This window comes from Brachyistius frenatus, unplaced genomic scaffold, assembly GCF_029030835.1.
Source record: "Brachyistius frenatus isolate BFR_SWC_R1_liver_20210118 unplaced genomic scaffold, ASM2903083v1 Contig_23, whole genome shotgun sequence".
In the NCBI taxonomy this organism is placed as follows: domain Eukaryota; kingdom Metazoa; phylum Chordata; class Actinopteri; family Embiotocidae; genus Brachyistius; species Brachyistius frenatus.
In genome coordinates this window covers 1,666,940-1,691,878 of record NW_027210622.1, presented here as the reverse complement: position 1 = coordinate 1,691,878, position 24,939 = coordinate 1,666,940, and the positions used below count along the sequence as shown (strand labels likewise).

The window sequence follows — 24,939 nt, the reverse complement described above, 5'->3', positions numbered from 1 at the left end:
TGAAGAGGTTGGACAGATGAAACACTCACTGCCGCAGGTTGGTTTGATGAGTTTTGGCTGTGTAACTACTTCTTTGGCAAATGATCTTTCTGCCAAAACAAACACCCGCTTTTCCTCACCCCTTATACACATACACACGAGAGCACACACATTTTACTTGCTGACTCCACACAATGGCATGACTGTATCTGCAGCACCAAAACAGACATCTGCCAATCGCCCTGCGGAGCTCATTGTTACCCAACACTGGGGCACACAAGCGCTGAGCCCAGTTCAGCCTCCAATAGATTTTGCAATGCAAAGAGAAAGCGCCGATGAGGTCTGCCAATATGCATCATTCACCACAAATAGCCAGAAAACAACTGGAAACCGACGTGCCCCCGTCGATGGTGGGTAAGACAGACAGACAGAGAGAGAGAGAGAGAGAGAGAGAGAGAGAAGAAAAAAAAAGGAGGAATGACTTCTCAAAATATTTAGGCTGATCTGAAGCTCAGCTCAGGCAGCCGAGCTCCTCTCAACTGTGAGAGCTGCATTCCTCCTCATACTATAGCAAATAGTTTCTCACAACACAAACATTAGCGCTGTATTGCACGGCACTCTGCTTATGTATATCCAAACATACTCACAAAGATAAACAGACGAGGCACTGCTGCTGACTGAGCTGAAGACAGCCTGGTGCAGAAAAGCTCAGTACCTGCGAGCAGTTTGACCTCCTATATAAAAAAGCAAACAGTGAGCAAAGGAGAGGTCGAGAGTTAATGTGTCTGGCTGTGTGCATAAGTGTGTCACCTTTGTGCGCACAGTGCCGACCCGCTAAAGATCTCTAAAGATCTCATTTTGATACGCGTGTGACAGACACAGACACAGCCTCCTCTTCCTATAGCTGAAGACTGGAAGTCACATGAACGGTTTCTTTTGACCTTTCAGTCCACCTACAGCCTGATAGGCCTGCAGCGTGCAGCACAGCTGTATTGATTTATGCATTTACCACTGCAGCATAACGTTTCCAGATTTTTTTTTTTTTTTTTCAAAAGCGGCAACTGGCATTTGTTTCTCGTGTTTGTTTGTTTCTACAGCTTATTTATTGATGATCAAACAGTTTGTGACAGGGTTTGGACTCAGTCCTACCAGCCATTCGTAAATTGTTTGTATAAAGTCCTTACTACGTTCTGATTTTTATTTACTAATAATGTGTAAATCGGTCGCTAGGAAACGTCTGCACTCCGTCTAATCAAAAGCAATCAGCTGTGTAAACAGGATGTCACTGTTGTGTAACCTCCAAAAGTTAGTTTCTGACGGTCAAACAATATATTACACGTAACTGCCAATTCTGCATCTGTGTAGGTATTACTTCGTTTTATATATGCAGTCATAGATGTGTCTCAAAATCAGTAATATTCATAGATTTAAAATTAGTAGGATATATCAGATTTTCTGTGAAGATAGTCATTAAGATCATGATCATTCTAAGTGTTTTTCAAATACAACTGGACTTTTTTTTGAGTTTCTTTAAGACGTTTCACCTCTCGTCAAAAAAGGCGTCTTCAGTTTGGTTCCAACTGAAAAAGTATTTTTGTCTTGTTTGGATAACTCTTAGATATATTTGGTTATGTAAACGGTAGCCTAAGTTATTTGGTCATTTGGTAGTTAGAGGCAGAGCGTGTTTAATTTGAGGTTATTTTTTAAAGAAATGTAATTTAAAATCTACCCAGTTTACATCCTTATTAAAGGCTGTAAACTCATATGCTGTCTTTTATCCCTGTTAGTGATGTCAGTTATGTTTAGCAATTAGTGAGTGTAATTCATATTCCCTAGATAAGAACTAACTATTAATTAGTGTAGACCTGCAATGATAAGTCAGTGAATTAACCGGTAGATGGACATAAAAGATCAACATCTCAAATGTCATAATTTGATGCTTTTATTTGTTTTGCATGATATTAAACTGACCATCATCGGGTTTTGGACTGTTGCCCAAAAACTGCAAGACATTTTAAAGAACCCTTAGGTTTTGTGAAAAGAAATTCACCCGTTAATCGAGAAATGACAATAATAGTCACTTGACAGCTCATAACACTCCTCTATATTACCTCCAGTCTTACCAGAGCCCTGTGTCAAAGGCTGATTGGCTAAAAGCAGGTCAGGAGGGTTCAGCCTCCTTTTTAAAGAGGGGTGCTGGAGGGATGCACACAAGCAGGGTTCTGCTCCAGTTTTTCATGCTGTCTGACTTTTGTCTGCAGTGTTTGCTTTGGATTTGAGTGGTTCTTCTAGTGTTGGAGTGCTGTCAGCCCACGCCCTAATGGCAACTTCTGTTGGAGGAAGATCAGTGTCCGTGTCGGGTCGGAGCTAGTGTCAAGGGCACACCCATTTCACCTGTTGAGTCATGCCACAATGGTTGGCTCACATCTCTTTTTTGATGCAAATGTATAAATTGAAGTTGCAAATGTATTTGGGCGACAGATGTGGAGGTCCCGCACATAAAATAGACTTCAGTGCATTTGTTCACAGTCCCACTGACTTTCTGCTGACTCCTTCCTCCTCTATCATGGAGCTATCTATTAACGCTTAATTCACCACCACTCCCGTCCAAGAATTGCTACTGATTCAGCTGCTGAGTCTCAAGCAGACAAAGAGAAGACATGACACATGTCACGCCAGTAGCCCTTTCACCTATATTTATACTCCGTCCCGTCATCACTCTGTACAACTTTGTCATCCACAGGCTCGGCGGGGTGGCACATTTATCACTGTAAAGATGGATTTACGCAGCCATGAAAGAGCTGTTTTGTAAGCTGGGCTATAAAGAAGAAAGAAGAAACTGAACTTAAAATGTCACCCTGTGTTCACGGTGTACTGCAGATACATATTCATGAAGCCATTTTCAGTTCTTCTCCTTTTGAAAAGTTTCTTTGATTAAATATAATGACAGCGTTGTCTAATTTGGAGCAGGAGCACAGAGGCCTGCACCGACTTGCAGTAAAGCAGACAGTGACTGAGGTAAAACTCCTGCTTGAAAATAGCTCAGTATTTACCCTTGATAATACCTCTCATTGTGGATTTGAACCACGACCTGAAACAGTCTGGCCTTCCACACTCAGGTGTTTCTAGAAACTACTGAAGCTACTCTAATTCGTCAGGTGAAATGTAAGTGCTGCGCGTGGGCATATTTTCTTACATCCTGACACTTGCAGTATGAAGCTGAGCCATGCCGATCAGGAAGGCTATTACAGCCACGGTAGAAATTCAAATGGCCTAGTCAGATTGTGATGTAGTATTTTCAGCATACATTCATCACTCACACAGGAGAGCGGATGTGTTCGGGGAAAATTGGTGTGACTCATCATAACTGGATTGGATTCAGCTTTTGTAAAGAATTAATTTATAATCATTTGTGCTTCATGACGGCCCAAGTTACCCAAACTGGAAGCTTTGATGAAAGAATTTAAGAAAAACCCCATCGCTTGAGAATTTGACCCCCGGCTCACCCCGCTCCCCACCTTCACTCCGTTCTCGGCTGGTAAAAACAAAGGCTGACTGCTGTTTAACTGGTGCCTCAGGGACTGATGGCGGCTGAGCAGCGGCCATGGGGGAAGCACACTGTCAGTCCTGTGATAGCCGTATGAGATTCCACATGCTCTGATGAGTAATTCCTCCCTCCTCTCTCCATCACCATGTGGTTCGTGGTCCTGAGTCATCGTCCACACTTTCCCTCACTCCTTCACCCCTTGTCTGTCTCTCTCCTTCTCTCTTTCCCTCGATGTGAAGAGGATTCTTCCTTCCTTCCTTCAGCGACGCGTCCCACAGGGAAACTCAACAAAATAGCCTCCCTTCGATGACTCATTCACCAACATTGAGAGCTCCACACCGCCCGCTCTCCAGCCATGACAGCCCACCACACCACACCCAGGCCTGGATCCCAGTCCTCCACGGCCTGCTTGCCTCCATGTCTCTCCTTCTATCGTTCTGGTTGCCATTTTCTACGTCTCTCTGTATGGCTGCTGCCTTGTCAATATGTTTTATTGTTTACCCGTCTTTATGCTCCCATCTGTCTGCCTGTATTTCTCCCAGCCTGTACTGTATATCTTCATACTCTGACATTGTTTTGGGCTTCACTGCTTGCCAGCTTGTCTTTTTTGTCAGACTACCTGCCTGTCTGCGTCTGTCTTTCAGTCTGTCCCCTGGTACTCCATTGCAATGTCAAAACACAGAAGGACACGGAGCATCGGCTTCTATGTCTGCATATTAAAACTATGAAAACTTGAGCAGAAATATAATGACAGCGTATTGGTATTGTTAGTGAAGAGATGCTTTTCATTCTGCCTGCGCAGACTCCAGATAGTGGTGTTAACATTTCCAACTTCGTGCTTATCTCCATCCGGAACCATGTTGTGAAACTTTTGACGAAGGTTGCTGTTTGATTTCAGCAGCTCCTCTGAGACCATATCCTCCCTTTCATGTGCTCTGCAGTTCAACCAGCACTGTGACTTCTATGCTTGGTTGAACTGAGGTTAAGATCTCTGAATATAACCTCTGTAACCCCCATTCATACACCCTGACTGATTTGTGCAGTGCGACAAGTAGTTGACATGGATCCTTACGTGCTGTTCCTCTACATGTTGCTACAGGAGATTTGTTGACCATTGCAAGAGCAATAAGGATTTTTAGGGGCATTATGACTGGGTTAATAAAACACAGCTGCCCCTAAAAGTCCCTCACTTTTCTTGCTGCCTTTTTCTTTCTCTCCCTCTCTCCCTCCCTAGTTTAATCTTCCTGTCTCATTCCGAACTTTTGAGATCAAACTACAACGTTTGCTGGCTCCTCAAATGTGATTTGGTGTCTGTTCAGTCGCGGCTGAAGAAATGCAACAACCTGGAGTGACCACAAAATCCGAAGTTTGACCTTTTTAACGGGGCTGGGTCATATATTTCATAAAAAGCTGGCCTGCTTTCCAGTATTTATGAATTGTATATTTATAATGGCAGACTTTTATTGGGATTTGCAGTGACGTTTTAAAGGGGGTTGAATGAGTTCAGAGCAAAATTTCCGAGAAAGAGCCCTCCGTGTGTTCATTAGAAGTTCAGCTTTCACAGAAAAGGTAAACACAATGTGAGGCTTTTACAGTCAGCCCAGTTTTCTATATGATGCCTGCAATAACATACACATGCACCGATTGTTATGTTCAGTTTTGAGAACTAAGTGAACCCAGTGACCCAGAGCAGAGAGTAACCTGGGAATTGTAGGAAAGGTCTATTTAAAGTAAAACTACAACCCTGCAAACAAATGTGAGACAGCCGTGGTGGAAAGCAAAAAAAAAAAAAGAAAAGATGTAAGCAACACTGTGCAGCAAGTGGTAAGATGAGTCCGATTGGGCCTTTTAAACAATGTGAAATGCCACTGAGAGAGGCTTGGCAGGCAGTAGCAGCCAGCACTGTTTAATATCACAATTTTAATCAGCACACTTGGTGACTATCCCAGAGCTCCGTAGCCATGCTGCTTATTCAAACCAGGCTCATTCCACCGAGCCTCCCTTACTAGGCCCTCAGCTCTCATACTCGCGCTGGCTTGTGTTCTCCTGCAGCATATATGGAGAGCTCTTGGCTGGATTGGTTTTTATCTGCTTTCTGTGATGTGTCATCGTGTTTTAGTGGGCTACGTTGGAGGGAATCGGTGATGGTAGCTGAGTGCACCTCCACCAACATGAGGTGGCCTTGAATCATTTAATGTAATCTCTGTATTAGATTTTAAATATGTCTTATTACCATCTGATAACAGGGAATTTAAGAGTGTGAACTATTTCCTACATGTTGCATTAGTAAATAGCGTATCACCTACACTCATAAGGAATTTAATTAGAATTCAAGAGCTTTAACAAAGTGTCAACTTTCCTGTGACTTCAGTCCGCAGCCACTTATTATAGACGCAACATGTAACAGTAGGCAAAAAACAAATGACCTGCCTCTGATCTGCTATACACAGCCTACCAATCGAGTATTAACAGTTTAATAAATAAAACCTACGCAGTGGGACGACTTCCCCCCTAATTGTAATGCCAGAGGAATTTGTTTCATTTTCAGGACCGTTTTACGAGTGCTTTAATAATCCTGGAGGACTTGTGTTTTTGAAATAAAAATCCCATGCTTCAGCGAATGTCTTACCTATGTGTCACTTGCAGCATGGAGATGCCACCACGGCCCTCCGCTCTATTAATTACATAAAGCATCTAGTGTCAGGATGCTAAATTCATTAGTGGGGTATGTACGGTATGCTAGGGTCAGGACAGATATAGAAGCAGGCCTCCAAAACAACTTCTTCCTCGCTTGACACGCTTGTTCAACATAATAGAGTCTGGCATTTTGTGATTTTGAACAACTCTACCTCCTTTTATATTAATTGAAGTACGTGAATGTAGAGCTTGAGCTTTTAGGCTCAACAGTAATTGTTACATTTTCATCTAGATTCAGTTGCCGTACCAGTGACACTAAAATGCTGAATTCATCTCGTGTGGTCTTTGAAGAGCGATGAATCCAACAAAAATAACCGATTCTCTCTGGGAGTTGAACTTTTTTCTCTTCCTTTTTTAATTTAGCCTGTTTTTTGATCAAGGAAAAAAAGAAAAGAAAAAAGGCTGGAAATTTTAATTTGTTTTGAAAACAATTTATCAAGAAGTGTCCAGCAGTCCATCTGAGAAAAAAGTCAAACCTTTTTAGCCAATTATTAAGCAGTGACATTCACCCTTTGAGCTATTAAATAGTTTATTTTACATACTTTCTTTTTTTTTCTTTTGCTTGACCACCTGCTGCAGCTGCGTATTTACCTGACTGTAGTTTACTGTCTGAGGCACAGACATAAACATTTAAAAATGAATTGTAGCATTTGTGTAATTTTACATTGAGTCTATGATGGTATTTGTTAGTGACTTTAAGGTGACCTAACACTGTACTGTGTTTAATCTCACTGGTTTTGCCATATGATTCCCCAACATGATTATAGATCACGTTACCCTCTAACAGCTCTATGAAATGGTGTCTTTACTGACATTTTCCAGGGTTACAGTGACACTTTATTCCTTAAAAAATGTTGTCAAAGCCCATCTGTATTTTTTTATTTAATTAATTCTACTCAGCCCCCTATTTACTGTCTTTAAAAGACAAATACATAGTAGAAGTGTAGTTTCAATGACTGGGGGTCACATGAGCCAGAAACTGGGACTTTGTAGGCCAGTTGAATAAATTGAGGACTCACCTTGCCCGCAAAGACCCAGCCTCTAACACACATCATCATCATCATCATCATCCTCATCAGTCCTACCACCGGGATCAGCACGAGGAGGAAACTCCAAAGGTTTACCTAAAATACCTCCTGACTGCACGATGTCACTTTCAGAGCAGGTAATGGGGGAATACCAAAGGTTTCATCGGCGCCGAGTCATACATACCACATTAATCGGCTGCCTATCAGTGTTTGAAGAAGTGCTGCCGGATGGTTGTTACCTGCGTACCGGGCAGGTGTCAGCATCCCGCCGCCATATGGAGACTTCACGTAAATAGGCGCCGACTGTCTGGTTGGCTGTCTGGCTGCCTGGAGGAGACCGCGTTTGCAGGCGAAGTTCAACTTCACCGTTCATCCACAGCACCACCGCCGCCCAAGTAATATATGATCACTTGGTGTTGCACGCATCCCAGATTGAGCAAGATTATCCTTATTGGGGGTAAGGGTGGGATGGGGGGGGACGAATTGTCTTTAGGGATAAGTCGGACAGTCCCACTGGCCCATCTTTCCCCGTCTGTCCAAGGAGGGGAAAAAAAAAAGCATGCAGACGCAACAGTGTCGCCTTGTGCCAGTCTCCCACCTCCCGCCCTCCTTCCCTCCCTTTAAAAAAAAAAAAAAAAAAAAAAAAAGCTTCTGCGTTTCCCACCCGTGAAATCCCCCGTGCGCACCCAGCCAGTCACCCAATATCCAGTATGGAAAGAGGGAATAGGGAGACGGGGAGAAAACGCCTGCTTCTACTGCCAGGCTGCAGCCTCGGTATTATGAGCAGGATATTCCCAAACAGCTGGAAGGAGCTGATATATGGTGCTGCGCCCTCGTGTTGGGCCCTCCCCAAAATGGACCGGTACTAAGTGCTAACCTGGTTATTTTCAGCGCGTCAGTGGCTCGTCTCCAATTATAGGTTTCCGTCGGGGGCGCAGCAGCAAAGTGGTCCCATATTTACAATTATGCTGAAAGCGGACTTGAAAACGACCAAGAGCACTACATAGAGTAATGTCCGAGCATGTGTTTGCCTCTAACTGCACACGCATTCCTGCGGTGTGTTGGCTCGCCCGTCCACATGCGCCACACAGGCCCGTGCCACGCTCAGCTGCGTCTCCGGCGGCTCGTCTGCGGCTCTCTCAAGGTGTTCCCTTCTTTTATCGATGCTGTGCGGGAGGCTATATACTGTACATCCTAGGTTCATCACACCTCTCCCTGACCAGCAACATGTTAGTGTGCTGCGACCCCTGGCGGTAGCAACGCGCCGTAACACTTCGTTACGCGCAAATACAACCTTCATTGTTTTATTCAGATCACTGACTGTGATCACGTGCCGCTGCACATCAGGTGGTAATTACATGACAGCTGGATTCCTGCAGACAAATTTAATTTATGGCTTTAAAAATCTATTTTCTACAAAGTCAGCAGGGTCCCTACAGTTAACTCAACTCATGTTCTGTTCTGTTATCTGATAATCTTTGTATTTTTTTTCTTTGATTTATAATCTGTTCTTTCTGCCTTTTGGGATTTTGTGTGTGTATTCTTTTCTATTTTATTTTTGTATTTTGCATTCAGTTGTTATCAATTATTCCTGATACCTGTTTACTTTTTTCTCTGATTTTTAAAGAAAATGCATTATATTCTGATATTTTGCATCCTATCCTGCTCTAGTATTTATTGTTACTGTTTTGATTTTGTTTTATCTGATATTGTGTTGAACGTTTTAACTTTTGTATTCTGCTATTTGTCTGTTTTGTCCTATTCTATTCTGGTATTTTGCATTCCATTCAATTCTATTTTATTCTCGAGGTCATGCTCCACTTTTGTGCCGGTGGTGACGCTCTCATGTGGCATCAGTCAGCGGCCACCTTGCAGACCAAAGCCTGCAGAATTGCCGGAAATTGCGGGATTTTCATATCTAAATAAAAGTTTGTTCTGACGCTTCAGGCCCTGAAACCACCCAGCTGCAGAAGTTTCTACGTGGTGTATCCTGGTGTCATTTCCCTTTTCCCATTCACATTCCGATTTGCGTTAACACTTTCTGTTATTGAGATATGTTGTAATTGATGTAAGTAGGCAAATGCTTTATTTTGAAGGTTTTTTACCGGAAGCGATGTTTTATCATTGAAGCGGACTTAATACTGAATAGCAATGTCCGACTTGTTTTCTGACAAGAAGAGCCCGGCTTCTCACACAGACAATTCACTAATACAGCAACAGCAGGACGGATGTTCATCATAATCCTCATCATCACGTTAACCTCTGACACCTGTCGGTGAGTTTGGACTCCATTCATAAATGTCTTCGTCATAAAGCTGCCAGAGCGGTTGGATCTCTGCGCACCACAATCCCCATCTTGCTACTTATTTCCCTCAAACTACAACACGTTACATTCACACCTGTGGGTTTGAAGGTTTCTAAACTTGACAGACAAAATGCCAGATCTTTAAAACCAGTTCAGGAGTGGACCAAGTGCATTAATACTGAAATGACGTCAGCATGTGTTGAGGGAGTGAGTGTGCATTGGAGGAGAGAGGAATGTCAAGACCCTGCAAGGAAAAGGGAGGACATGAGGACATGTCACAGCTAAAGCTTAACACTTAACAAACGGGAGCTATTACAAGTTGTAGATGTATTAAAATTAAAGTATAATTATGGAAATACCATCAGCGTAATGTACTGTAATTTATGAATATAGTGTAAAAGTATAGTACTCAAAAAGTAGCAATCAGGGTGTCATATTATTAAATCTTTTACACTAGTGGGTTACTGAATCATCAATATGTGAGCATCATTTTAATGGGCCAGGTGGAGTTAATACTACATGCATACTATAATACATAATGTTTTATAAACTGAATAAAAATGTTTTGTTAGTAAACTCTTAATCTGCAGAATAAGCAGCTGTCAGATAAATGTAGTGCATTTAAATGTACAGTATTTACCTGTGAAATGTTGTGCAGTGGAAGAATCAGTGGTGGAAGAAGTATTCACAACCTTCCCTTCAGTAAAAGTACCGAAACAGCAACATAGAAATACTCCATTACAAGTAAATGTCCTGCATGAATAATATAGTATAAGTTTTATTAAAGTAAAAGTATTGGTTTGCTCCCTGTAGCTGATGTATTATTATATGTGAAATCATTAGATTGTTGCTACCCAGTCATCAGCTGCATGTTAGTGTTGTAGCTGCTGCAGGTGGAGGTAGTTTGAACTACTTTAGATCCAATTTTCATTCCAGGGATAGCAGATACATCTGAGGGGTGGTCCGATGATTACTGGGAGAGGAAAGAAGGAAAAAACAATGTTCTGATCCACTAATCTTTTTTCAGTTTTATCCTCCAGTCTTAGATTTTTGGTGATATATTGAATAATTTGAACATTTACCGAAGTGAAACCATGTGAGAAGTGTAGAGGGAAAAATCTGTATTTGGTGGAGCTGTTAACAACTCAGAAATCTGAAATGTGACTCAGATGACACTGCTGTTTGTAGCCAAACAGGTTGGAATGATGAAATGAAATGATTTAATCTTTCAAAATATGCTGTATTTAAAAAAATTGTTCTACTATCCATTGTGTCAAATCCTAATCTTAAAAGTAACTAAAGCTGTCATAATATGGTGGAGTAGAAAGTACAATATTTCCTCTGTAATGCAGTGGAAGGGAAGTATAAAGTAGCATCAAAGGGAAATACTTAAGTAAAGTACAAGTACTTAAAAATTGTACTGAAGTACAGTAGCCCAGAGGTGAGATTAGTCAAATAATTAATTTGTCTATTGGCAGACAAACAACTATTTTGGCAACTGACTATTTTTTAAGTCAGTTTTCAAGTTTAACTCTCCTCGCCGACAGTTTTATAGTTTGCGTGGAGCTCCTTTGGACCAGATTGTTTGCTCATGGTTGTACAGATGAAAGTGTGGTTGCTGGTTTTGAGGCCCACACGTTGCCTTCTCCTCACTGCACCACGTGTCACCCTCCTCTCTGTTCCTGCAGTGCAGTGAGCCCGTTAAGCAGCGGATGCAGCGGGTGTCCGGCTGCAGGCAGCCCTCTCAATGGTCTCTCCCACCATGAAGGCGGTGGTGGATGCTGTGTGGGCAGTGTGGAGCATCGGGGCCTCCATCTATGACTACATCCACACCAACGCCATGGAGGAGCGCATCCTTGCCCTGGAGAACGTCATCAGCATCCACCAGTGTGTGATTGGGCTGCTGTCCGCTGGCGTCTTGGTACTCTTCACCTACATCCTCTTCAAGAAGCTCTGAAGGCGGGTGAAGTGGTGGACGTGAGGGAGGTGGCGCAACCAGAATCACTGGAGTCCAGCGTGGTAAAGCAAAGACAGACAAAGGGGAAATTATGACACCGGTGCCATTACATAGGCTGTGAAATGCTGTGGATGCTGGTGTGCTCTTCATGGAGGGGTTTTATGAGGGTGGGACTGAACACATACATGGGCACACTGTCTTTATTCCAACAAGGTGGTGGGAAGGTGAAGCATTATGTGACACACAAAAACTGTATAAATGAGTGTTGGGAAAGTTACTTTTCAAATGTAAAATATTATTGGCTATCCTGTTAAAAATCTTATGAGTAATGTAACTATCTTTATCACTTCATCAAAGTAGTGCAGTTTATTACATTTTATTAGGTTTTGATAACTTTTCGAACAAATGTTTTAAACTGGGCAAGCAAACACAAAAGCTAAAAAAAATATATATTTAAATGAGGCCGTGTAAACCTCCCAACGGAGCTCAACACTTATTACTGTCAGACTTTTATTCAAATAGCTTCAGTATAACTTGAATTATTAATAATTGGATTGTTTTAATTGAAAGCACAACCACCCAAACACATCACACGTATGTCGGTTACAACTGACTGCAGCAAAGAAAATGTTTTCTCGTAACCTCAAACCGGTTCTAGATTCATGTCGACTCCATGCTGAGGGATGGTAGAACCATCAACTGGGCTGGGCGCTGTTCAGTTTTTGACACTGGTTACTAAATGAGTTTTTAAATATCTTTTCGTCTAATCCGACGACATGGCCAACTGTGGTGGTGTAGTCGCTCAGAGCAATGCACAATAATGTGACTGGCAGTCGAGAGGCGGTGCAAATTCAAGCAAGAGAACTAATCAAAAACAAGCCTCAAAATGTGAGCATACTGCCAAATGAATGGAGCCCGTATAGACAAAGACAGAAGGTGAAAAGACCCAAAGCAACAGAATGAATATATTATTCTCAATATAAGCTTTTTATGTTTAAATGGAAGCCCTTTGCAACCACCAATGATAATTTAATTACATTCAATTTTTCCTCAGTAACTGTAATGGATCACAATAACATTTATTTTGTCATTTAATTATATAACTCTGGTTAACACTGGTTTTAACATCATTGCAGCGCCACCTTTTATCCTTAAACCTGTCTGAGGTCCTCATCTTCTTTCAGTAATGCAGGGCTAACTGGTTTTAAAGGCCAGCATAGAGTTTTATACTGATGAAGACAGTTACTGTGGCAATATTTAATATTATTACACTTTAATTTTATAATTTGATTCATTTTAATGCTTGTGTGCCAAAAAGATTAATTGTTTCCCCAAATGTATTCTTAACAGGATGCTCTGAAAAATTATTCAGACCATGAATGTTGTGATTCAGCAGCTCATTGCAGGTTTTGCAGACTTAAGCTGTTGACGAAAATATATCCTCAACACATTTTAATTTTTCTCAGGTTAGTTATCTGATACAAACACACCTAATGTATCAGCAGGCCAATTATTATTGTTATTTATTTTTTTACAGTCCGAGTAGCTCAATGTTTCGGATCTGAGACCACAACACTACAGCCGCAGTCACTCCCATTTACAGAGAAAATTTTGTCAAAAAGCTTGTCTTATTTTCGAAAGCGGTCTGTGTTTAAAATATTGTTTGTCATAACAACTGCAAATTCTGCCTTAATTGACATTATGTTTTTATGTTGTTGTTGTTTTTTTATGATTGCACTAATTTCTCTCAAAGCCCGACTGAGATATCAGAAGATGCTAACTACTGAAGATAGTGTCTGTTAGACAGATGACTGAAGAGTGTAAATGTGTGTGTTAGGGGTCCTAAATAGAGGAGGAGTCTGGCCACATAGTTCTCTTATGAATGTGTTCGTCAATGAATAGAAGAGACGATTAATCTGAATACACCTTTACACCGTCTGACTGTAAACATTTTTCATTTGGTTTTGAGGGTCAAATGACATTCTGTGTGTATGAACCCACAAGATACAATTGTGTAGGTCTACATGTGTGTTATCTGTACTATTAAGACTTTAAAGTGGAACATCAGGATCCCTTTAGATGTTTTTTGCCATTAACATCTTTTACCTCATAACTTACATTAATGTAGGTTCCACTGCTGTATAAAATGCAACAATTTGAAGTGTCCTTACAAACTGTAAATATATTTCGATGTTGATTGGCAGTTGTTGTTTTTTAAGCTGGCCATTGAAACATTTCATAGATGAGACATCACATAGTGCTAATGCTGCTTTATATTTATGGTTTGTTTCTTAAAGGTGATGTTTTGTATCATGATAGTGGAAGATTTAAGTGATACTTGTTACTGACTGCAAACACTGGTTCAGTGTGTGGTGTGAAGTTTTAGAGGCTAATGAATGTGTTTGACTTAATAACTTAGAAATTACTTTGCTAACCTACCAAGAGAATCATTTAAAGATGTGGTGGGTCAGTGGGAACTACTGTCATACGAGTCATGGGTTTAAAAAAAACAGGTGTGTGTTTATCTCTGTGCATATGTTATGTAACTGTGTCAGAGGGAGCATAACCACTGAAGAATGGAAGACTGTTTTCATATCATTATAAAAGCATCAAAGTTTGTCTTCTCCAAAAGCCAAATAAATGTGAAATTTAATCAAGTTGGATCTCCTTACATTATCAAATATTCTCAACATCAGTTATCAAACACAGCTTGAACTTTTGTACACGAAAACTGAGTGTAAATACAGGTTGTAAATCACATTGCTGGAAAAAAAACAACCTCTCAATCAAATCTAAGAATATCTCTTATAACATGGCTGGAAGAATATAAGAGGAATCATCAGGCTCAGTTCTGATAACCAGAAAACTTCAGTAACTGCAACACTGGGTTTACAATTCATGGCAATGCAACAATCCATGAGCAGTCATGACTCAAGTCTTCCGCTGGACCAAGAGGAACACCAAAACATGTGCTGCTGCTTCTTCAGCTGACAAACATGAAACACTGCTTGTTGTTATCTGAACTGTTCTACACTCCTTGGACTTTAAGGGATCACTCATAAGTGTCCAGTCTGAAGTAGAGTGTATTTAGAAATGAATCTCTCCACACTCTCGCCTTCCAGAAACTTCATGGCTCTCCAGTGGATCTTGCCACAGTTCTCTGGCTGGCCACGGGGTCCCAGCTCCTCCTGGATGTACTGCAGCCACAGATCTTCAGAAATAAAAAAAAAAAAATTTAAGCTAAAATGAATGGCTGTTCTGATTAAATAGTGACGCTTAACTAGGGCTCTTCATCTACCTGTATCATACATTTTTCCTCTGACCTAGAAACCAGACTAGTAGTTTGTGGTGAGATCCAGCCACATTTCTGATTCTCCATGCATTCATTTCCATTTCATTATCTGATCAAATAACTGTTAAAGTGTTTGAGACTGACAAGTATTTATATCATCTGAAGGTTAGTTGTTCAGTTTCTTTTGGTGCCATTGTTTTGTCAAGATGGAAACCTAGAATGTTGTCCACCATACCTGTATAACAGGATATAGTTATACAGTCATTTAACCTCCACTCACCGTCATCTGAGGTGCCAAACTCCTGCAGCACCCTCTCATAGTAGTCTCTCAGATTGTTCATCTTTGGAGTCTCCTGGAAGAACAAATAACATTGCTCTCTCATTCAGGATCTTTCTCATCAGCAATACAAATATTATCAAAGTTCACTGTCTTTACCCGCGATGGAAACTAAACCAGATATTCAGTGGCACGTCAAACAGCAGATTGTGAGTTTTGTGAAGAGTTCCAACTATTTTCATTGTAATCTGTTTTCTACCTGAAAGGTTTCACCCTGAGGTGAGTTTATTTGAACATATTTCACTTGTGAAATGCCGTAGTTGGTATACGTACTTGTTCCTTCTCAATTTGAATAATTCTCATGAAAAAGGCCTTGGACAACGGACGGTTTTCCTGCAAGCTACAGGCGAGACAAAAAAAAGTAAAGTTAATCACAACAGTTTCATCACAATTTGCTTAAGATCTTGTGAGTGTATTTTTAATTTGTGTATTGCTTTTGTGTGTTTCATTTAAAGTAAGGACAACACGAATAACAAAGTTATTTGTTGTTACCTCGTAAAGGTTTTCCGAGCTTTCTTGTAGCCTCCGGTGGAGTAGGACCAATTGAGGTAGTTCTCTTTCATCTCCATGGCAACAGCTGCTACTGCAGACAGCAGACCTCTCTGGGAACAAACAAGAGAACAAACTGTCTGCAAGCCATTCTCATTTCAAAAGCAAAATCACTATTCACACATAAAAGACAACTCATCTTCCCTGCTTCATCTGGAAGGATTTACCATTTATTTGAAAGTCTTATCAAGAACTGCACACACTGTTCCTGATTTCTTTTTTTGTTTTTTATCGTATAATTTTTTGTTGCACTTTTCCTAAAGTCATCAGCATAAGTGGAAACTAACAAATTCACAACAACGTCACATGTTGACAAGAAAATGTGTCCCTGCCACTGATACAGAATGTGTAAATGGCTTTAATGACAACACACTGTGTTTCAGACTAACTGTTGGATTGAGTTGGGCACCTTGAAGATGGCTTCTGTCTCCTCAGGACTCTGGTTGGCCACGCTCCACTGGACCTGCAGCTGCCACAGTGGTAGACTCTCCTGTCAAGAGATACAGATGTTAGCTGAATAACCCATCGCCCATCTAGACAACCACGAGCATGTGCGCACTGCATTGGATGTTTGCTTCAGTAGTGTTCAGCCTGTTTCACTCAATTATCAATTACCTACAAGATATAAAGAAGTTTATCAATTTTCTGCCACTTATCCGAGGTTGAGTCACAGTGGCAGCAGGCTGAGCAAGTTTACTCAGATGTCTCTCTCCCAAACAACATTGTGTAGTTCCTCCTGGAGGTTCCTGAGGCATTGCCAGGATAGATGAGATTGGTTTAGCTCGCGGTCTCCTACCAGTTGGATGTCTCCGATAAAAGACACCCAGGAAGCATACGAATCAGATGTCTGAAGCGAGACATCTGGCTCCTTTCGACACGAAGGAGCAACAGCACTACTTGATAAAAGACCTACTGACCTTATCTCTACGGCTAAAACTGGCCACACTGCAGAGAAAACTAATTTGAACTGCTTTTGTCCACCGTCTCGTTCTTTTAATCACTACCCAAAGCTTATGACCATAGGTGAGGGTCATAACATTACATTGTAGATCGACTGTTAACATTGTAGATCGACTGTTAAATGGAAAGCTCTTGTGTCTGGCTCAGCTCCCTCTTCACCAAAATGATTCAGTACAACGCCTGCTTTACTGCTAATGCCGCACTGATCTGCTTATCAATCTACCGCTTCATCCAACCCTCACTGTAGAACAAGAACACAAGATTCTTAAACTCACTCACTTTGAGCCTGCCCAACTTAAATCAAACCCATGCAGGGACAAAATGAGTTTTTCTGTTTTCCCATTACTCATAGATTTAAAAAAAATGACTAATCCTTTGCTATCTTAAGGCAGCATCTGGGTCCCCAGTCTTTGCTCTCAATTAGACTTTTTCCTGCAGGTCAATTCAAAGTATTTTAGACTGCATGAGTATACAACATTAAGCAACATTAAGAGTATGTCCACATTTTCCCCATTAATGCACTTACGCTTCTGTGTCGCCCAATATGGAAACACAAGATTGTTCGAAATAGCAGGCACAAACCCCGGGAGTTTATACCATTTCCCAACACTGAAAGAGAGTGTTTTTCTTGAGAGAAAAGACTTGCATAATGAGCAATGTGTAGTAATCCCCTTTACACAGCTACGTCTCAAAACCAGTCTTGTGAAACCCCCACCACAACACTAACCAGATATTCTGTTCACTGCTTCAAAGCCCTGCGCCTGAGTCAAGGCATGTGTATTTAAAGCTACGCAGCATTATGCTGGGATATACTGAGCAACAATGAGAGAGAATTAGTGCATCAACAAATTAGTAAAAAGAAAAATTGTTTGGCACGGAATTTGTTTCATTAATAGGATGATTTGATGATGACCAAGAAAACCCAAAACATGTGACTCTGACATTAGTTAACTAATAAATACACAAATGATTAATCTCAGAGTTTTAAACCTGTCTTCACATTCCCTCATATATAGGCAGAGAAAGCCATTTGAGGAAATTAACATGATGGAATAGACTAATTGGGCCAAGTAGATGGCCCATTTATACAGCGGTGCTGGTGGCAGATGTGTGTGTGTGTGCGTACATTTGTCTACGCTCTCCAAGGACAACAATTATACCGGTACTGTAACAGCTCCAGTGTGTTCAGCGTGTTAGTGCATGCGTTCGGTGAGAGCGGAGAATACTATCGAACTTGATGTAACTGCGAACAAGTGAAGTGAAGTGAAGTGAAGTGTGTGTGTGTGTGTGTACCTTGGGATTAACGTATGTGAGAGCGTCCTGGAAAACCCTCCCTATGTCTCCACTTCCCAGCTGCATTAGCGTCTGCAGACTCAGACTCCACACCAACACCGATTGGCTGTAGCGCTGCGTGGCTGTCATAGCAACACTGGCTGCTCCCTCAGCATCGCCCGATGAGAGCAGCATCTGCAGCTGGTCACATGGAGAACATCATGTTGGTTGTTTCCATACGACCATACAACACAAGGTATCGTTGCTCTTTTTTAAATATCACTTTCTTTCTAAATCCCCCCAAAAAAATTATAATTCAAGAAAGTTTCAATCTTCTTTTTAAATCATTTTAGCCCCATTATAGTTTAAAAAAATACAGAATCTAGGAATTCATAAATTAATATTTGCAAAGTGTAACAAGATCTAAGACATACAAAGTGCAGAATCAAGTTCGAATCATTGCTGAAAAAAAGTGCTAAATATTTTTGATTGACTGTAAACAGTCCCACAACCGACTCCGAGTGTTGTTGTTTTTCTAATGTAGTTTTGGCACCAAGAGCCTGTCAAAGAAGGTGTTTGTATTATTTGATGGACTTCTTTTTTGTAAATTAAAAAGTAAATAGTACAAAGCAATAGGACATATTCATATCGCACAACGATTTACGTGCAACGGGCGTGGCACCCAAAACAGATTCTGTGACCCTCACTTCCTCAGTGGGTTTAGGTATGAGGAGTGAGATGGGTAGTGTAACAATATGTCACGTTAACAGAATCTGATGGGTCACCAAATACAGTTTTAATGCTCGAACATCCAACTTTGACTAACAATTTGATGTCCGCTTCAGATATTAATATTGTCCTCCTTTGACCAATCATATATTGGGTTTTGAACACAGTACAGCTGCACTGTTGCTCCTTGTGACCTGCACCGCCAAGCAGAGAAGACTGACAAGGTTTTAAAGATGTTTGTTGTTTACAATCAGACTCTGACTGGCATGATCCTCACACAGCCTAAACAAAACGTGCTCTGTGTAAACACATTTTACAAGACAGGCTCAAGAGCCACTTACACATCTAATGGAGACGTTATCTTACCCAGTTCTTATAATAATTCTCCTTCAGCAGTGAGGAGTCATGGGCACGCTGCAGCACTCCCAGTAGCCTCTGCTGCCTCTGTGACACAAACACATCACAGAATTTACTCCTCAACTCCAATTAAAAATGCAGAAGACATTTTTAAGTGTACGAGTTTAGTTTTTAGGCTCCAGACCAAACAAGCTACCACGGTAACAGAGTAAGAAGGAAAGTGGTTAATCCCAAAATGATTTACTTACGTTTTCTTTCAGCTCTTGGACGTTGGTCTTCCTCTTCTGCCTTTCCAAACAGAAGGCCACGTAGCAGGTCCACATTGGCTCTAGAGGGAAAAGCACATTAACACAGCAGTGGTTTCTTATACTGACACATCAAGTCTGCAATGAGCATGCATGCCATGAAGTAACACAGGGGGGCACCCAAACACTTGTGACATTTGATAACTTTTTACAATAAAAAAAAAAATTTTTTTAAAAGTCTGCAAAACTAGACATTCTATGAATTCAACAAGGGAAATGAGGCTGATGGTGTGTGTGCAAAATAAATGTAATTAAATAGTGCTTCATTCTTGTTTGGAAAAATAGGTGCATGTACACTGTGATGAAAACTAGTCCATTGAAGCAGAAGTATATTCTTGACCTTGATGATAGCTTTTCTCTAATGTTTTACCAACTCGTTAAGTAAACTCAATTCGCTAATGAAGATCATGTAGTTGAAAGCTGGTAAGTAGTCTTTGAGTTGGGCATATTTCAATAAAGTAAGTTTTTCCTATGAAGCAAATTCTCTTTCTCTGACTATCAATGCAAAGAAATATGTGACTGGATAACGAGCAAACTCAAAGAACGAGTCTCAACAAATTGATTTTAAAGTAGCCAAAATCATAATGTGTGTGTGTGTTCATTGTGTGTAAGTGAGCTCCCACCAGTGTTGAGGTTCTTGACCCCCTCCTCGTAGACCTGGCAGCAGCGCTCCTCTCTGCGGTTGGTATCTGAGGCCCGGCCTTTGGCAGTCTGGAGCTCCTCACCGGCCCCCGGAGCCTCCAACTCCCTTTTTGCCATGAAGTCCCACGTTAAACTGTCCTCTGTGTAGTTAGTCTGCAAGCTGGAAACACAGGGAGGGGAAAAAAGCAAGATATTGTTTAAAAGATGAAGCGCTGTTTGAGTTCAAGAATTTAAAGTGTGTGTGTGTGTGTGTGTGTGTGTGTGTGTGTGTGTGTGTGTGTGTGTGTGTGTGTGTGTGTGTGTGTGTGTGTGTGTGTGTGTGTGTGTGTGAGAAAGAGTTAAAAAATAAACTCATTAAAAGTGTGCCTTACTCTTGCAGGATGAAGTCCTGGAGTTCTTTGGTGAAGTCAAAGATGGCTGCGATGTTTAGAAGTGAGATGACGAACTCTGCTTCTGTGGGACAGAAAGGTCGTGGGACACAGGTATTTGTATTTATTTGTTTATTTGACAGAGAAAATACATATTAATGAATGCTACTGTAAATATGCCAGTTAGCCAAAAGGGCTAACTTTTATCTGTAGTCCCTGACCAGATGTTACAATAGGCTCCCTAAAAGTAACAAAAACAAAACAAAACAACAGCTTCACGAGTGCATGGTACAACATAGAAGAGACAACTCCCTCAGGACAGGACTCAGCAGTCCATCTCCATCTGAAGGACAAGGACACTCATTAAAGGAGAGAAATGTAGACATATTGACCAAAGACTAATGGTTTGAAACGGCAGTGAAGGAAGACATCTATGTCAAACTGGAAAGACCATCAGTGAACAGAGGAGATGGTCTGAGACACCACTTATCAGCCACTTACAACAGTCTGAAGTTCTGAAGTGAAACTTTATTGATCTGTTAAACACAGTCAGCTCTGTCAATGCTCAGGTGTTTATCAGTGTTCCTCTTCCACCGGTCAGAGGAGGAGATGAAAGAGTCAGCAGGCTGTTTGCACTGAACACAGTTCAACTGCATGTACTGTCCATTCAGTGCATTTTATCAACAATTTCTAGCTTATCTGGGAGCACAGACATCTTTTTAAGGCAGATGGAGTTTGCCTGAACAAGTGATGATTTCTATTTTTAGCTTGCTTAATGTTCTAATCACTGTTTTTAAATATTTTAATGACTGTGACGACTCACATGATGGCCAGGTGAGCCAGTGACCCGAAACTCATCCACACTATGACTATTGTGACCTAAACAATCCAAAGGAAGGCCGTGTGGGTCCCACATGAGACCAAAACGACTCTCAACGACCTCACAAGAAGTTAAAACCTGGAAACTCCCCCTCTAGACAGAAATATAGAAACTTTAAGTCCAGTTGCCTTTGAATAAAACCCAGATTTACATTTTAAAAAGCTTACCTTTGATTTTCCCTGCAGCATCTCTGTACACAACCTCAGCCAGTTTACCACTCAGGATCTCGGGAGAAAACTCATATTCCCCCTGGAAGGTGTGAAGAGCAGGTATTAAGACACTGAATACAAACTGACAGCCTCTGTGCATGCATGTGAGCACTGTTTGTGTTCAGTTTGCTTCACACTCACCAGGTCCATCTTAGCCTTCTCCAGCTGTTCTTTCTGCTTCCTCAGTTTCTCACAATGCAGCAGCTCCATGCGGAAGTACTGATACACAGTTGTTTGGGGAAACAGTCACCCTCATAATCATCACACTTTCAACAACCGCTACCTTATCACTGAATTAAAGCTGTGATTTCTGCCTAATTGAAGCACCACAGTGGGAAAAAAAAAAAAGGCTTTTAAAAAAAATTCAAGCGACTGACACTTTGGATAGGAAACAAATATTTTGCATCTTTTACCTCCTGGTAGATTTTCTTGCTGTTTGGGTGGAAACGTAGCGCCCTCAGAAACAGGTGTCTGGCACTCTCAGAAGAATTTCTATCCTCTAGCTCACTCTTAGCAGCCATGATCCACAGGGCTTAAGAGATTAACAGATATAAGTTACTGTTAATTGTTGTTTCTCTTTAAAATGACATTTAAAATCTGATATTCCTGGCTTTTTAAATTATTTGAATGCACATTTCAATTCACTGAACAGCAGCAGAAGACATAAAGTCAGTTTATTAAGCTTCATCTTCTGTACCTGGTTTGTCAGGGTGGATGGCGAGCATGGCGGAGAAGACTTTGCTGATCTGGCCTTTGGTGGCCTGATGAGTGAACAGAGTTCATTATCAGAATAAGCAGACACTCACTTTTATAAGGCAGATGATGAGATCTTTACGTACCCATTTCTTACAGAAAGCTACATGTGAGAGCCACAGCTGCACATCGTCCTGTGGGAAAAGAAAACATCTGAATAGTTACTCCTTCATCCTTCCATTCGTTGAGTGAATTTGTACTCATTATGAACACAGTGCAAATATTCAACAATGAGGGGAGCATTGAAAGTTACATCATCACTTTATTTATTGGCCTCACCTTTCACTTACTTTCCAGTTATGGTGCTTTGACATATTTCATAAATATGATGCCAATTTAAATAAAATAAGTTTCACTAAAGTTGTGTCAAGTTGCCCATTGACACAGTTTGCTTAAGCTATAATTAGACTGTCAGTCACAATCAGACTTTTTTACATCCGATCAGAATTTGATCTTTCTGACTGTTCACATCATACTGATCATTGATCACATCTGATCTGGGTGTCTGGGCTGCGATGCTCATTTTCAGTCTTATCCTCATTGGTTACTACAGTAATGACATCGCACCAGTCCTTGACATAAACAGACCAAAGTGGAGGGTAACGAAATGGGCTTGCTTATTTATACCATGTGGCAACGTGTAGCCGCAGGTTTCATGAAAAATTATGAAACCGCATTAGAGACGGAGGACGTTTGCCTGCTCCGGTTTTATTCCATGTAGCTGTCACCATCTGTATCTCTGTCCAGCAGAGGAGTGAAGGCCAGACAGACCAGCTGTGACTGTCTCCCTCCGCCACCAACATGTTTCCTGCACATGTGATGTACACAGGATTTTTCCGTGGCATCAAAAGTCACAGACATAAAAAAACAAAAAAAACACCTGAAATCTGATCTAAGCAGTCAGACATAAACTAATTTGACATACGAACGTGGTTTAAAACATATTTGTAAAAAGAAATAATCCGATTTTGGGTCATTATTGGCTGTTCAGATGAGAGGATTAAAATCTTATATGGACCTATATCAGATTTTGACTGACAATCTGAACATGACCTTGGTGGATAGATGTAGCTGAATGTATGTGCATTAAACCCAGTTACACAACAGGTTTATAAATGTTGTGTTTACAGTACCTTCCACTTGTTTGTGGATCTTCTGAAGATGCTGTTTATTCTGTGGATGATGGGAAACTCGATCTCCTCTCTTTTGAACTGGTAATGAATGTGCTGGAAATGAAAGGTTAAGCACAGTCAAATGACATTCAGTTAACTAAAACAAACCTTTTTTTCCCACCACTTGATTCCAATGCAAAGTAAGTGTGAACATGAGATAAAGGGATTCAGTGTCCTTTTTTAGTTTTACTACAGGCTACTTACTGCTCTCCTCTTCTTGATCAGCTCTAACACGTTGATTTCATACTGTAAATAAACAAGATGTTGGAGTAAGTGGTTTGAACATCGTTCAAGATCTCATTTCATTTAAATGCAAGGTAAATATATTGAGTAGTTACGCCCCTCTACCTGAATGTATGCAATGAAGTCTTCCTTGTTTACGATCAACCTGTGGAGCTTGTACTCTAGAGCCGTTGCTCTCTTGATTATGGATCTAAAATAGTGAAAAATAAGGATGATAATCAATAATCAAAAAACTTTACAAAACACATTCTATGGAATAGAGCACGAGTGAACTGTATGAATACTAATATGTTCAGAACTACCGTGTCATGAAGAAGAAAAAAGAGAATATTTGTGTATCAGCAATCAGCCGAAAGAGTTGGAAAATATTGGTATAATGTATATTTAAGAAATCCAACATTGCGCATCTCTAATCATCATGGGTGTCTCATAATGAAGAGCAGCTCCAGGATTTGTTCTTAGATGATCTTCCATGTCCTTCTGCTGTACAGCTTACAGAGAAACGTGTAAATGCACAAATCAGAACTGAACTGAAAAGTTTTTTGTTTTTATTTTTTTTAAACACTGCATAGTGTGTTTTGTTTATTTTGGCATATAGTTTTCTTTAGATCCCCAAAATGTCACCTGTAGTTGCGGGGTAATCGGGATGATAATAAATAGAATAGATGTTGTTATCAGATTGTTGTCATTTTCTCCATATTAATGTCCACAGCTTTACACCTGTCTGCCAGATAATGCCAACAACAAAACATTTCTCAGGTGGGAGACTTTCTCTGAGAACATATCTTGTCAAACAGGGCTCACTCGTTCCCTGATTTGCTGTCTTGTTGAAGGACGGTGAGTGGAAACCCTCGCATGTTGCCTTACTTGACTTCTTTCTTGGTGAACAGTCCGACTCTCTCCAGCTGCTCCAGCTCAGGGATCCTGTCCTCTATCCGCTGTTGAACGATCTCCGCCATCTTGTCGATGCGACCTTTACGGGTTCCGGTTCAACTGTTATTTGGTGATGTATATTTTATTAATATTACTACACTGAAATACCACCAGACTGTAAACGACGAGCCGAATCTCCCTCTCCACCCTACACATGTGGGGAAGTTGTGATTCACGGCATTTCCGGTTCCTTTAGCAAATGGGTCCGACAGGAAACAAAAACATGTGTGATCGTGATTGGCTCATTCACTAGTTACAAACATAGGCTCGTTACAAACCGTGTTATAAACTCGGCAAATTACATTGAATTACAAATGTCGCACATAGTAATATGATACAAAATAAAATACTTCAAAGTTGAAACTAGTGATGGAAAACAACCAGTACACTGCCTCGTACAATTAAGAGCATTTATTTGGAAATGT

The 24,939-nt window shown here is 40.8% G+C and overlaps 1 protein-coding gene and 2 long non-coding RNA genes across 4 annotated transcripts in view; 1 reads left to right on the top strand and 2 right to left on the bottom strand.

Moving 5' to 3' along the window:
- The window catches only part of LOC138620243 (uncharacterized), a 30,161-nt gene extending 21,801 nt beyond the window's left edge, over positions 1-8,360 (bottom strand). Inside the window, exon 1 of the long non-coding RNA XR_011310862.1 lies at positions 7,491-8,360. This is a non-coding gene — a long non-coding RNA (uncharacterized lncRNA). The remainder of the gene's footprint in view (positions 1-7,490) is intronic.
- Positions 8,361-9,368: 1,008 nt separating this feature from the next.
- Positions 9,369-14,176, top strand: LOC138620239 (uncharacterized). The gene is made up of 2 exons (XR_011310861.1): positions 9,369-9,526; positions 11,245-14,176. It is a non-coding gene; the product is annotated as an uncharacterized lncRNA (long non-coding RNA).
- utp6 (UTP6 small subunit processome component) lies at positions 9,891-24,685 on the bottom strand. 2 transcript variants are annotated; one of them, XM_069697253.1, is made up of 19 exons: positions 24,449-24,685; positions 23,687-23,771; positions 23,543-23,584; positions 23,300-23,392; positions 22,253-22,300; positions 22,111-22,174; positions 21,827-21,945; positions 21,555-21,632; positions 21,372-21,453; positions 20,328-20,409; positions 19,938-20,116; positions 19,258-19,337; positions 19,019-19,096; positions 17,945-18,124; positions 16,101-16,181; positions 15,635-15,744; positions 15,416-15,482; positions 15,086-15,158; positions 9,891-11,560 (listed from the first exon to the last, which is right to left on the bottom strand). In XM_069697253.1, the coding sequence occupies exons 1-19, from the start codon at positions 24,538-24,540 to the stop codon at positions 11,301-11,303; spliced, it is 1,893 nt and encodes a 630-aa protein (XP_069553354.1). In that variant the 5' UTR covers positions 24,541-24,685; the 3' UTR covers positions 9,891-11,300. The 2 variants fall into 2 exon arrangements, with proteins under 2 accessions (XP_069553354.1, XP_069553355.1); XM_069697254.1 differs by lacking the exon at positions 9,891-11,560 and adding an exon at positions 14,145-14,724.
- Between the last annotated feature and the right edge of the window lie 254 nt (positions 24,686-24,939).